General features: G+C 37.3%; 1 protein-coding gene across 1 annotated transcript in view; it reads right to left on the bottom strand.

Annotated features, from left to right (window-relative positions):
• LOC107291930 (MAM domain-containing glycosylphosphatidylinositol anchor protein 1-like) overlaps positions 1-11,849 on the bottom strand; it is a gene marked incomplete at its 5' end in the record, with an annotated part of 102,773 nt that extends 90,924 nt beyond the window's left edge. Inside the window, 2 exons of the mRNA XM_015820983.1 lie at positions 6,413-6,558; positions 11,580-11,849. Of these exons, the coding sequence (XP_015676469.1) occupies positions 6,413-6,558; positions 11,580-11,849 (416 nt within the window). The remainder of the gene's footprint in view (positions 1-6,412; positions 6,559-11,579) is intronic.
• Between the last annotated feature and the right edge of the window lie 1,243 nt (positions 11,850-13,092).

Below are 13,092 nucleotides of genomic sequence, written 5' to 3'. Positions count from 1 at the left end.
TCTTCTTCTTCTTCTTCTTCTTCTTCTTCTTCTTCTTCTTCTTCTTCTTCTTCTTCTTCTTCTTCTTCTTCTTCTTCTTCTTCTTCTTCTTCTTCTTCTTCTTCTTCTTCTTCTTCTTCTTCTTCTTCTTCTTCTTCTTCTTCTTCTTCTTCTTCTTCTTCTTCTTCTGCCATATCCATTATCGGATGTTGGCGATCATATTGGCGATCCTGTTTTTATCAGCAGCCGCACAAAAAAGTGCTGCTGAGTTTTGTCCAAACCAGTCCCTTAGATTTTGAAGCCATGATGTTCTTCTTCTGCCTGGATCTCGTTTGCCTTCAATCTTTCCCTGGAGGATTAAATGGAGTATGCATATTTTTCTGGGTGTCGCATCACATGTCCGAAATATGTGGGAAGCTTATAGGAAGGCAATTTATCTATTTGAGTAAGACAACAACTCACTCAAGTTGCGCTTTACTCCTCATGACAGCAAAGACACGTTCAGATAGTTTTCTTGGTGAAATACAATAATGGCTTTGTATTGTTTTCTTTCTGGATGCTTTCTCAACTTCCCAGTCTAGGTTTTGACTGGATATCTCTCATCTAAATACTAACCAGTTCTCACAATGCTTAGCTTTTTTGGGATCAGCTAATATCATCCAGATGCAGCCAATTGCTATTGCCTTTCTGGTATATAGTTTTGAAGATTTTCTACTGATTAGTAACAATGCTACATATACAGAATACACCCACTTGTCATTTATTCAAACATATTTTCATGCAAATACCTTTCAGGCTGAAGAACTATTCAAGCATTTTTTCATGGGCTTTTTGTCCTTTTCCCAGTTGCATTATCAAGTCTTTGTACTTTCTCCCAGGAGAGAGGTACTCAAGGGGATAAATAAAAATCCAGATTGAAAACAGGTGGTTTGCTACCTTGCCACAAGAAAGTCAGAAATAGAATACAGAGAATTAAAGAATTCTAATCTATGCTGTTATAGCAGAAAACATGGATTGTAAAAGTTTGAAGCTGAAGGAGAGGCCAGTACCTCGGTCTTCTGACTCACAGTGAGGATCCAGGTCTAGAGAGAAGATTGAATCCAAGCAGCTATATTTGTATTAGAAAGGATTTGCAAGTGCCAATTTTCAATTACACAAAAATAATAAAATATATTGCCTTCTTGCATCCAAACCTCTTCTTTCTTTGCCAAACAATTCAGCATCAGGACTTCATCCAGAACAAAATCTTTTTGTAAGTTATAACTGGTTTCTACAGACAGGTAAAAGCAACATGTTAACTTACTTAATTTCCAATATGCAAGCATTAATAGCAGTAGCACTTAGGCTTTTATATACTGCTTCATAGTGCTTTACAGCACTCTCTGGACAGTTCACAATATCAGCATATTGCCCCCAACAATCTGGGTCCTCATTTTATATCGACCTTAGTAGGATGGAAGGCTGGATATAAGTAATTTAAGTTAACTGTGCCATTATAAGAAAAAATACATATGGTTTTGAAGGCTTTAATCATAAACACACTTGGTAAAGAACTTACTTCCTTCCTTCCTTCCTTCCTTCCTTCCTTCCTTCCTTCCTTCCTTCCTTCCTTCCTTCCTTCCTTCAACTGAAACAGACATCAGCAGTTTACAACACAGCTGTTTAATAATAAGAAAGCCAAGGCACTTAATCTAAGTCAGGGGTGTCAAACTCAATTTCTACTGAGGGCCGAATCAGCATTGCGGTTGCCCTTGGGGGGCCGGGTGGGTGTGGCCAGAGTGGGTGCGGCCTACTGGGTGGGCATGGATGGAGTGGGTGTGGCCTACTGGGTGGCGTGGCCAGTTCTACATCATTCGTGTCAAGGGTGCCTGTGGGGGCCTGGGCAGAAGTGGGACAGATCTGAGGGTCTCTGGCAGAAGGGGGTGGGACCGGGGCAAGTGCCAAGGCATGGTCCACCGGGGCAAGTGCCAAGATAGCCACCACAAAATTGTACATTGGCTCCTGGCTGGCCTGGGCCAGGGCCAAGACAGCGGGGGCCGTTCCCTCACTGTTTCCAGGATGGCTTCACGGGCCACATGAAACCACTTTGAGGGCCGCATCCGGCCCCTGGGCCTTGTGTTTGACATGTCTGATCTAAGTCAATTAAATCCACTAGCACCAATTAAGTGGCATCATGCCCCAAATACTCTTGGGAAGACTTCTATCTTCAACTTCTTCTGGAAAGTGAACCCCTGTTAGAGCTAAGCCAATCTCCAATGGGAGGCCAATCCAGATGATCAGTCCAACAATGGAAAAACAATATCTTTGGTCTTTGGCTCTTCTAAGCTCCCCCAAATGGGGGAAAAATCTGCTAAAATACTTCTTCCAGTATGACTGAATCTGCAAACAGATAGGCCTGTAAGTAACTTGGGACCAAGTCAAGTGAGAGCTAGCAAAAAGTGAGATCGCAATAAGGAAATAACTATTGCAAAGATCTGGCAGATTTAATTAATATTAAGGACTGTTCCAAAATATTGTTATTTTGGAACACCCCTCACCCTACTAAGCTGCATATTTGGACTCCCTTTAAACAACATCTGAACTGAGGCATGGCACATCATGTATCTGAATTTCTACTTGTCCATTTAGGACAAAATCTGTCTGTATCTTTGCACATGGTTAGTTGGAAATTACAGTGGCAAAGTTCAGCATAAAGCAAGGCTGCTCTCAGACAAAGCACGTTCATTATAAGACGTTCCCTTGTGTACTGGGTTGGTAAAATTGTTATTATTTGTTAAGCACTGACAATGTGCTCCACGCTGTATGAGAAAGTAATACAGAAGCAGACAGTTCTCTAGAGAGTGAGCCATCACAAAGAACGGAATGAAAAAAGATATTCTGTCTGACCCAGAGAACATAGGTGCTCAGATCTTTTGAAATTGTTCTGTCCTCTACATTGAAAGTAAATAATCTTTTACTTCTAAGCTCAGCCTACCCTATTACCTGTCACAATGTGCCCCAGCAACTTTGAAAGCATCACCCTTAAAATCTTCATCTTTGCACATCACTTTAGTGAAGAGTGCATTATGTCTAATAAAGAAGAAAACCGCAATAAAAAGACCCTGTAAGACTATTATGGTGTAGAGAGCTCTGAATAGAATTAGTTTCATACTATAAAGTTCAAATTCAGTGTTACAAAATCAAATTGGGGAACTTAAATCTTTACGATCATCATCTTGTACAATGTACTGATTATTCTTACTGTAGAACATACTAGGTGCTACTACACTGGTATTGTTCATGCATACTTCAGCTCTAATATGCTGTTTACAGATGGATATGAAATTTATCCAGTCTAAATTTCTACATACGCTTATCAAATTTATACTTCTGAAATAAACTTATGTAGAAGATACATCCCTGTCAAAATACAGTGTGCAATAAACTATTCATAAAATACATTAATGAAGTATAACATGCACAGGCATGAATGTTCTTTCCTGCAAGAATGGATTACATTGATAGAAAATTACTTGGGAAATATTTGCACAGTAGAAAAAGTGCAAATGGTAGATGTTAAGAGAAATGTGGAGAAAAATGCAGGGTGTGTGTGGGGGGGGGGGGGTAGGAGAACCCATTTGAAACAGATGTTGAAAGAGCCCAGAATAAGCTTGTGATCAGGAAAATGACAAGTTAAAGGAAAATAAAGCTGACATATTTATCCAACCATAGAATACCTACATATAGCAGCTGGAAAAATGTTGCATGGTTACTTTGGATTTTTGTGTTTTGCAGTTTCATGTTATAGGTTTAGAATTTGGTCTAAAACCGGGTCCTAAATAGCCCAGGTTGATGTCAAACAATAAACACACTGAAGAAATTACTTTAAATAGAAGAGTCTTAAAAATTAATAGCTGCATAACCATGAAAAAGTATGTCACTAGATGTGAAGTGCACATTAAAATTATTTCAAAGAGTCTAACGCAGGTAATATTAATTATATTAATTTCATAGCTAGCAAACATTTCAATAAAATCATTGCTTTCTACCAAATAACAATGTATAAACTACAAATGAATTAACAAGAATGAGTTTCCTAATTTAAAATAAAAGGTCAGATTATATCCTCTCTTGGTTTTGGCAGAAGAAAGGCCAGATATGAACAAAATTACACAGACTACACAGTTCAATGCACGGTAAAGGATAAATCATAGTAACTCCCACAAATAAACTGACGATTATTTGGGAATTATTTCACTCGTGTTTTTAAGGTTCCAGAATAACATATGTTACAAAGGGGAAAGTATTCTAACATTAACTAGTTGGCATTAATTTTTAGTTTCATCTTGGCTGGATCAATAATAAGATTAAACACTTGGTCTCTTATGGGCATTAGTATCATTCATAACTATAGTTGTTTAAAAGAACAAGAAATGACAAAAGATTTTTCCCTGTGGGCCAAAGCAATTTATCTAGCCAAAAGGAATAATTTTTAAGCACAGAATCATCTCAGAATTCCAGCAACTAAAACAAAAATTGCCAAGCACAGCAAATAATCTGAACCCCCAAATGGCTAAAATATCCCTCAGAAGTAGCAACCACAGTTCCAATAACCATCAAAGAAGAATACAATCTGTAATCAGAAATGATTTTCTGATTTTCTCCTTCCCAACATTGGCATCAACAGGAAAAGGCAGTGTCAGCAAATAATAAAACACGAGTAATGATAGCATCATACAAATTCTATGATGTATACATTTGTGTCCAATACTGAAATGCAAGTATGTACAGCCATCATTTCCATGACCATGCAACATGCAAAAGTGTCATCATTTTAGCATTTTGAGGTTTGCTGTGAACACTAATGTTTCCCAAAATACAATGGGCAGAGACAGAAAAGCTCATTTTGCCAATGACACTCAAGGGTCACCAAAGGAATACACAACCAAATGCTGGAGAAAAAAAGTTATATTCCATTATGTTGCATATCTATCTGCTTTGTTGATAAAGGACTATATATGATTCCACCATTCTATTTAAAATAAAGCCCATGAACTAGTGAACATTTCCCTGAATAGGGGAATAGGGGCATCCCCACCACGCTTCCCATGTTTTGGAACAAGTCTAATTGTTTAGAATAGATTAGGGAATACAGGAGTTATAGAAGGGAAGAAGAAATCAGGGGATATTGCTTTCTTCTTTGATCAACATAGTCTTTGCTGGATCAAGGGATATTCTGTGAATGGAAGAACAGTAGTACAGAATATACAAGCATAGACTTTGGCTCTCATCATTGCAGTTACGCCTAATTGCTTAGAATTGCTTAGAATTTAATCTTTCTCAGGGGCTTTTACAGCGAGCAGGTCTAAACTTTACAAACTTCAGCATAACTCAGAGCAGGCAACCCACAGCCTCAGACCAGGTAAGATCTTTCAAAAAATATTCCTCAAATAGTCCTCAAAAATGCAGATTGACCTTTTCTACAAAGAGAAAATATATCCCTTTCCTTTGTGTAGAGAGGGTATCAAAAAGAGAAAAAGAACAACAGAACAACAAGAACAATAAGGAAAAAACAAGGAAAAAAGAACAATTTTAGAATGCAGAGAATCTGTGGTCCCATTCTTTTTTTATACTGACTCTCCCTATTTGCTTATTCTACACAGACAGAGCTACCTTTGGCATATAGTCCACGAATTGTTTCCATAATCTTGGTTTAACTAAATTATAGATTAGCTGAGAAATTTAGGAACTTCATTGTATGTCTGATTCACAGGTCCATGCTGAGAAAACAGAAACACATGCACTCATACACATATATGTATGCACCTATGAATATATTTCAACAGTCTAGCATATCAAATATTTTCTTCTTCCTGTTTGTTCTGTTCATGGTTCTGTTTCATTCTGTATTACTCTTTTGTCCCAAACCTTTCTTCAAAAGGTTGTAATAATCTTCCCTTATTATTATAACAGCTTGGAGAAGGACTTTGCACAACATGAACAGTCAATGAATTTTCTTGGCAGTTTGAACCTGGGGTGCCCTTCAATTTACAGTCCTTTGTTGGTTCAAAGGAAAGAATCTGAAATCCCACCCTTCTAAATGGTTGGCCTATGAAATCTACAAAAACTACTAATGACTACAAGTTTTTGTTCTTGTTACAGCTTTAGTGAAAACACAAAGCCTGAAAATTCCAAGGGGAATCAATAGACTTTCTTAGCTCTCAAATGTTTGTGCATCAGAATGTATAATTAAAGGGTATGTCATGCAACAGATTTCTCAGCCGTATAAAATGAGGAAAGAAGCTGCCTGTTCTAACCTGCTTTGCAAATATTAAATTCTAATCTAGGTAGGTATGGAAAAAAGCATTCTTCTTTTAACTCTGCAACTATTGTCTGGAAGCTGGCTACCGCAGCAGCTGAATTTCTGTATTTAAGCTGCTATTATAGATCTTACCTGACGGATATCTAGACGGTAACTAAGAATGGGATCAACAGCATCTGGTTCCTTCTGTGTCCACTGTAAGACATAGGAGTAGTTCTTGGATTGCTTCCTTGTAGGATTCGGAGTATCATAGTAAAATTCTGGGCTATAAGCTTTAGCTAAAAAGCAGAAAAGAGAATGAGAGGAACAGAGAGGAAAGTTGTTATAACTCAGTGAGCACCATAAGAATCCATGCATGCAACTCATCAAGAACTTTGAGTAGGAAGGTCATGGACACCTAATCTACCAAATAGGTATTTATTTTCTCTTTAGATATTTATAAAACATATTGTTAACTTCATATCCACTATCTACTACTTCTGGGAATATGACTAGTAAAATTCATTTATCATAATAAAGCTTAATAAAAACTCTGCATTCCGATCTACAACTAAACCAGCTTTGCTTTTGCTTCTACTTGTTAGCAAGCCTTGAGATGAGGGAAAAAACCACAATGTAATATCTGTCCACTATCAGTTACTCCTCTCTATTATGGCATAGTAGTAACTGTAACATTGCTCTTTGTGACACAACAAATTTATTCCCTAGCAATTAAGATAACCAGTATAAGAGAATTGGATTTCATTTGGGAAAAAATAGCCGGAATGGAAAAGGAAATAGAGACAAATGCAAAATTCTTTGCTTAGGATGCAATTTAAAGCTACATTAACAGAAGAACAATTTCTAGGTCAAGGGAAATATAGCAAAAGTTCCACTATAATCTTCATTGGTCAGTCCCCATACCAATTACCATTTGTGGTTTTGGCATTTTACTTTAATTTAGAGGTCCTAAAACAGTTTCATAGAAAAACAACAAGTATGATCAAGGAAATGGAAACTATATTTTACAGGGAGAAACTGAGAGTATATTTAATCTTGGGAAAAGCTGATTTAATGCAGATACATTTTTACTTTTCAAATATCTGAAGAAAAAGACCAATTTCCCCCCCCCCATTTTCTTAAATTATGCAACACACAGAACTCTCTTAGAAGAAGTCCAGTTGCATTTATGAATCTGTTCTTAATAGTAAGGACCTGTTCAACAAAAGAACCAATTATTAAAGAAAACAGTGGCTCCTCCCCCTTCTTGGATGTGTTGCTGGGCTGCTTTTTTGTTAAAAAAAAAAAGAAGACCCTTAACCTGAATGTTCTGAAATAATCATGTTATCAAAGTTTGACAGCAAAATAATAATAATAACAAATAACAGCATAACAAAGTAGCAACAATGGTACATTGGAATATCTGCAAGAAATATCATTTACCTACAGTCAAGAATTAGTGGGACCACAAAATAGAAAATAAAGAAGCTAAAGTGCTCTGACAAGCACCTGTCACATAATAACCTGGACTTAAAATTGTTGATAAGAAAGGCAACAAATCTGGATAGTGGACATGGTATTATTATTATTATTATTATTGTTATTGTTATTATTTACTTAGTACCTGGAGACAGCAGTATACAAGAAAAAGAATGGGAGAAAATCACATACAACATCTGTAAACAGAAGTAGAATGACTGTGGCAAAAGAAAGCAAAAATACTACCAAAAGTAATAGGTGCCTTGAGTTCTATCCCAAAACAATGACATATGCCTATTCCAGGTCCTTGGGAAAGAGTCACTAGCAGGAGGAAAATACCAAATCCATTTAAACATCTGGCTTACTATGCAACCAACTATAATAATATTAATACACAAATGCAATGATTCTGGGCAGCTAATAAAGATTAAAAAATATACTATAAATAACAGTATAAAAATAGATTGCATAGTCATCTAATCACCAAATGACTAGTCTCATCTAATGGTTTAAGACACTGCCTAGAAACCAGGAGACTGTGAGTTCTTGTCCTGCCTTAGGCATGAGCGGCTGACTTTGGGCCAGTCTCTGTCTCTCAGCCCAACTCACCTCACAGGGTTGTTGTTGTGGGGAAAATAGAACAAAGGGATATTATGTATGTTTGCCACCTTGAATTATTTGTAAATAAAGGTGGAATAAAAAAAGTCTTTTTTTATATAAAAGTGCAACTAGTACATAGTATGAAGCTGTGAGCCATAAGTCCAGGAGGGCCTTCAAATTGCACACTGTGTTTGTGTGGGACAGTGGGACATCATACACAACTAAAGATGAAAAACTACCAGATCTAGTAGGCTTTAAATCCAAAATCACTCTATCTTACTAGATTTGAGCTGAGTCCTTTGCTTTTCCATCCAGAACCCCACAGCCTATAAGCATTTTGTCTACTATAGACAAAATTTCCACAGTATTACCAGGCTGACTGGGACAGAGATATACAGCTATCTTCAGTGTATTGATAATACATCATGCTCTGCTGCTCAATTGCTTCAACTAGTAGCTTATGTTGATATTATGTTGAGACCTCACAAAAGAGAAGCCTGGGGACAGATCTCTCCCCTTCATAAACACTGACTGGAATTGGCCTAGGAAGAAGGAGGAGAATCAAATATGGATTGAACTCCTAAGCCCTGGAGTGAGTGCAGAAGGATATCATGTTCAGTGGTATTGAACGCCACTAAATAAATGCAGAAAAGTAATGGTGTTTTGACATCTTTATCACCTCAAGATAGGCCTTAATAGCAGCTTTACATTTGTTCAGTCAAGTGTTCTCCAAGTTTCCTTCCAGGAGTGCTTTAGATGTCTCCTCTCCCACTTCATCTCTCCAAGCTCTCCTCTAAATTGATTTCATGCAGTTTTGGAAGGATTGGGGTAGTTAAGGTGGAAATGAAAATGGCTTACTTTCATTGCCACACTTTTTTGAGAGGGGAGTAATCATAACAAAAATACAGCATCCCAAATGCAGCTGTCAAGTTTCAAAACCCCATCTTGCTGGCGTGACAGACATTGCTTCTTAACTTGCCAACAAGCTGGGGGGGAGGGGGAGTGGAGAGGTTTGGAATGCAGACTTCAAAGATTAAGGAAGCAGACCATGGGAATCAAGGACAATGGCCAGGTGTCCAACTGGACCTAGAGATGCTTTCCCATAAAAATAATTTCTAACTTGATTGGGCAATGTGACCTGACCCAGAGGGAGGAGGAAGAAGTTAGTGCTTTTATTATGGAGTTTGGAAAAGGGGCCTGCCAGAGCTGGTTTTACTTTCATATGTGCTGATATGGTGTATTCAATAACGTTTTGCATTAAGAGCCTGAAGAGACTTGAAGGTGTTTGCTTGGTTGGGTTTGCTAGTCCGAACCTTGACAGCAGCATTATTTTGCTGCAGAACGTTGGTAGTGCCATCTTGGATGCTGGGAGGCCACAGTGTGGTGCTGGGAGCCTTTTGTACCCTGAAGATTAACTACAAACATTTAAAGTCCTTCCATTCACTCACTCCTTGTTACTGATTCACAAGGAAGACACTGTGGTCCCAAATCCCACAGTTTATCTCCAAAGCAAAATATTTTCACAGAAAACCCTATCTACATGCTAGCGTTTGGCCAATTTAAAATCACAAAAACCATACAATGGGAAAATATTCAAAGACAGGCAATACATTTTACAGGTATTCCTTATTCCCAAGGTTTTCTTCTTTTCCATTCTTTTTCTACCCACCCCAATTACTAGCTCAGCCATTCTTTTCTGCTCTAATTAAATGGAAATGATTCCATGTTTATTTTTATTAACTTAGAATGGTAATATTGATGTTCACTCCTGAACCCCCTTTTCTTATTATTTTTATTGACTTACATTTTTGTGCATGGAGACATTCAGAGCCACCTTGGAGACTAATTGTTGCTTATTCAACTTGTATTGACTGTTAAGTCAAGTTTCATGACAAATTTATAAAATAAAATCAGAACAGACGATAATGATTATCTTATGCCCATTTTTATAATTAATTGATTCCCAAGATAAAAGACTCCATCTCCGGTAATATAATAATAAAGTTCATTGGACTCTTTATAATTTTCCTCTTGTTCATATATATCAGCCATGGAGCATTTTGCAGCTATTTGAATACACAGAAGAATTAAATAAATGCTGGACCTCACCTCTAACTCTACATGCATGAACTCTGCTATAGAAAGAGTGGAAAATATTCATATAGATTTTGAAAGAATGAAAGTTGTACACAAGCACCTATACCAACCGTTGGGAGATAAAGAAACTGGCATATTTCTATATTAAATTCACATAGACTTCTATTTAAATGTGCAGAGATGGCATTTTTTTGGGTACAAGCCTGATAACTGAAATGTGGAGGAGGTTTACTTGTGGTATACATTTGATGTTGTGATAAGGTGTAAAAGTTACCTAGCACTTTTATAGTGATTGGAAAATGCTGACTAAAGTAATTCATATTGATTGCAAAGAATGGACTTTGTTAAAGGATTGTATGGCTGCAAAATGCCAAAGTCTATTAATACAAAGACACCCCCCCCCAAAAAAAAAATCAGGAAAGTCCAAAGGGTATGTTTCACCTCTAGCCACTCATTTTCTGAGACAGTTTTGCAGGAAAACAGAATAAAAGGGTCAAAGAATATTTTAGATCCCTGAAGCCCAGATGTCATGGAAACAACAGTGATACACAGGAGTTAAACTTTCCATTTTTAAATCACCAGATCATATTTAATTACATGCTGCATTGTGGCATAAAGTCTATTTTTTTATTCATCAACTCTATCAATTAAAAAACAGAAACTGCCCTCAGGCTTCCAAATTTAAAAGACAAGATAGCAAAATGTAATATAGGAACTAATCTTGGAGTGAACAACGAGCTACGTGCCTCTTTGTTTTCATCTTGCCATATATTCCTAGGAGGCAGGTGAAGGAAAGTGTGAGTATTGGCATCTTATAGGAACCAATTTTTGTGCCTCATTTTATCAAGAAGGTATTGAATCTAGACTTGCCCTTTCCTAAATGGAATGTCTCCTTCTTTGCAGAAAAGCTGGTGATCCAGTGGAGATTCCTACTGGGAAGATAAGTCCACTTTCTGTCCCAGCACTAACTTTCTGCTGCTCTGGGACTGCTCGGTAAATGGAGAGATGGTAAAAACTGGGTCTCCTTGTTTTATTAGAGAGTCTCATCATGGGCAAATTTTCCATTTCATTCATCTACCAGTTATTAGCCAAGTTAATCATACTAGTATCCACTAAATGAGAAAAAAGCACAGGTAAGACTTACCTGATACCTGGAATTTGCAAACCGCTACCCCAACATCATTGGAGATACTACATTCATAGTTGCCACTAGTCTCCCGGCTTACACTGTCCACTTTATATTCTGAATAGTCTTGCTGCTCTGTTGGAGGCACTGTTAGAAGGCTACCATTAAATCTCCAGACAGCTGTGGCCACTTTCATAGGGCTTCCCTTTAACATGGTACATCGAAGGATTACACTACGTCCCATGGTTTGCCGAATATCCTGGAAGATGGGTTCCACGACAGGGGAGACTAGAGGCCAAAGAAAGAAGTAGATCTTATTCAGTGAGTTTATGGCAGATTATACTGTGGGCAAAATAGAAAGTGTATTAATGCAAAATTTCTTGGCAAGGATGAACTTTTCTTTAACTTATCTTTCATTTCATGTTATTAGCTGCCATCTGGATACAAAATGAAAGCTTGAATGTAAATGTATACGATACAAAATGAAAGCTTGAGTGTAAATCAATAAGAAATGAAAGCTTGAGTGTAAATGTATAAATTCATGGACATTATCCTATTTATAAATCATATGCATAAGTAAATAAATTGCTGTGTGAAGTACCTTATTTAATATACCTGATAGATAAATAAATTGCTATGTGAAGAACCTTATTTCAATCAATAACATTGCCCCAGACATTAAAAAGGATGGATGGAAAGAACACAATAATAAACACAAATATCTGAAAGATACAGATAGTTACTAGTGTTTCCCACAGGTCTGAACTCTGTATCTCCTACACCAGAGGAGTAATTCCTTAATTTTATTTAACAGTTCACCAACGGATGAAAATAGATGCTTAAATTATTAAGCATATATTCTTGGAGGTATGGAATTTTTTTTCTGCCATATAGCACTGAACTGAGCATACCTAGTTTTCAAGTTTATAAAGGTTTCCAGCTGTAGGGCTTTAACATAGAAGAATGGATTAAAGCCAGCCTATGATTAAGCTTGCTTTGCCCTGTGATTTGAGATGGCCAGCTCCTTAGAGACTGCACCCCACAAACAGGTAGCTTTGTTGAAGGTTCCCTTTCCACAACAATAATTAATCAAAAGTAGTGAAAAAGTGAAAATCAATTTCATCCTCAAAACCTGCTTTGGAATGTTTGAAAAAGTGAGGTGGCTTCTAAGGGATTTGACCTTCAGATTCTCCATCTTTGTATATGACTCACATCAAAAACTGAACTAGTAAAACAAAAGGCTGGCTTAACAAATTAACATCTTAAAATAATTGTTCAAAGTTTGAGATCCAGCAGGAGGTGAACTTTCCAAGGCAAGGATGAATTAAAAGAGCTTTTCCAGTTCTGGCCTGCTCCAGATAGATCAAAACTGCAACCCCCAGAAATATCCTTAAGCAGTCTTGCCCTATGTGAGAATGTCATATCTGGGGAGACTAATTTAAAACATGATGCCAGGGAGCCCCTAGGACAGTGATGGCGAACCTTTTAGAGACTGAGTGCCCAAACTGCAACCCAAAACCCACTTATGCAT

The sequence above is a fragment of the Protobothrops mucrosquamatus genome, unplaced genomic scaffold, assembly GCF_001527695.2.
Source record: "Protobothrops mucrosquamatus isolate PMUCROS unplaced genomic scaffold, P.Mucros_1.0 scaffold1229, whole genome shotgun sequence".
NCBI lineage: Eukaryota > Metazoa > Chordata > Lepidosauria > Squamata > Viperidae > Protobothrops > Protobothrops mucrosquamatus.
Note: the sequence above shows the minus strand (reverse complement) of the source record. Positions and strands in the feature narration are given on the sequence as shown.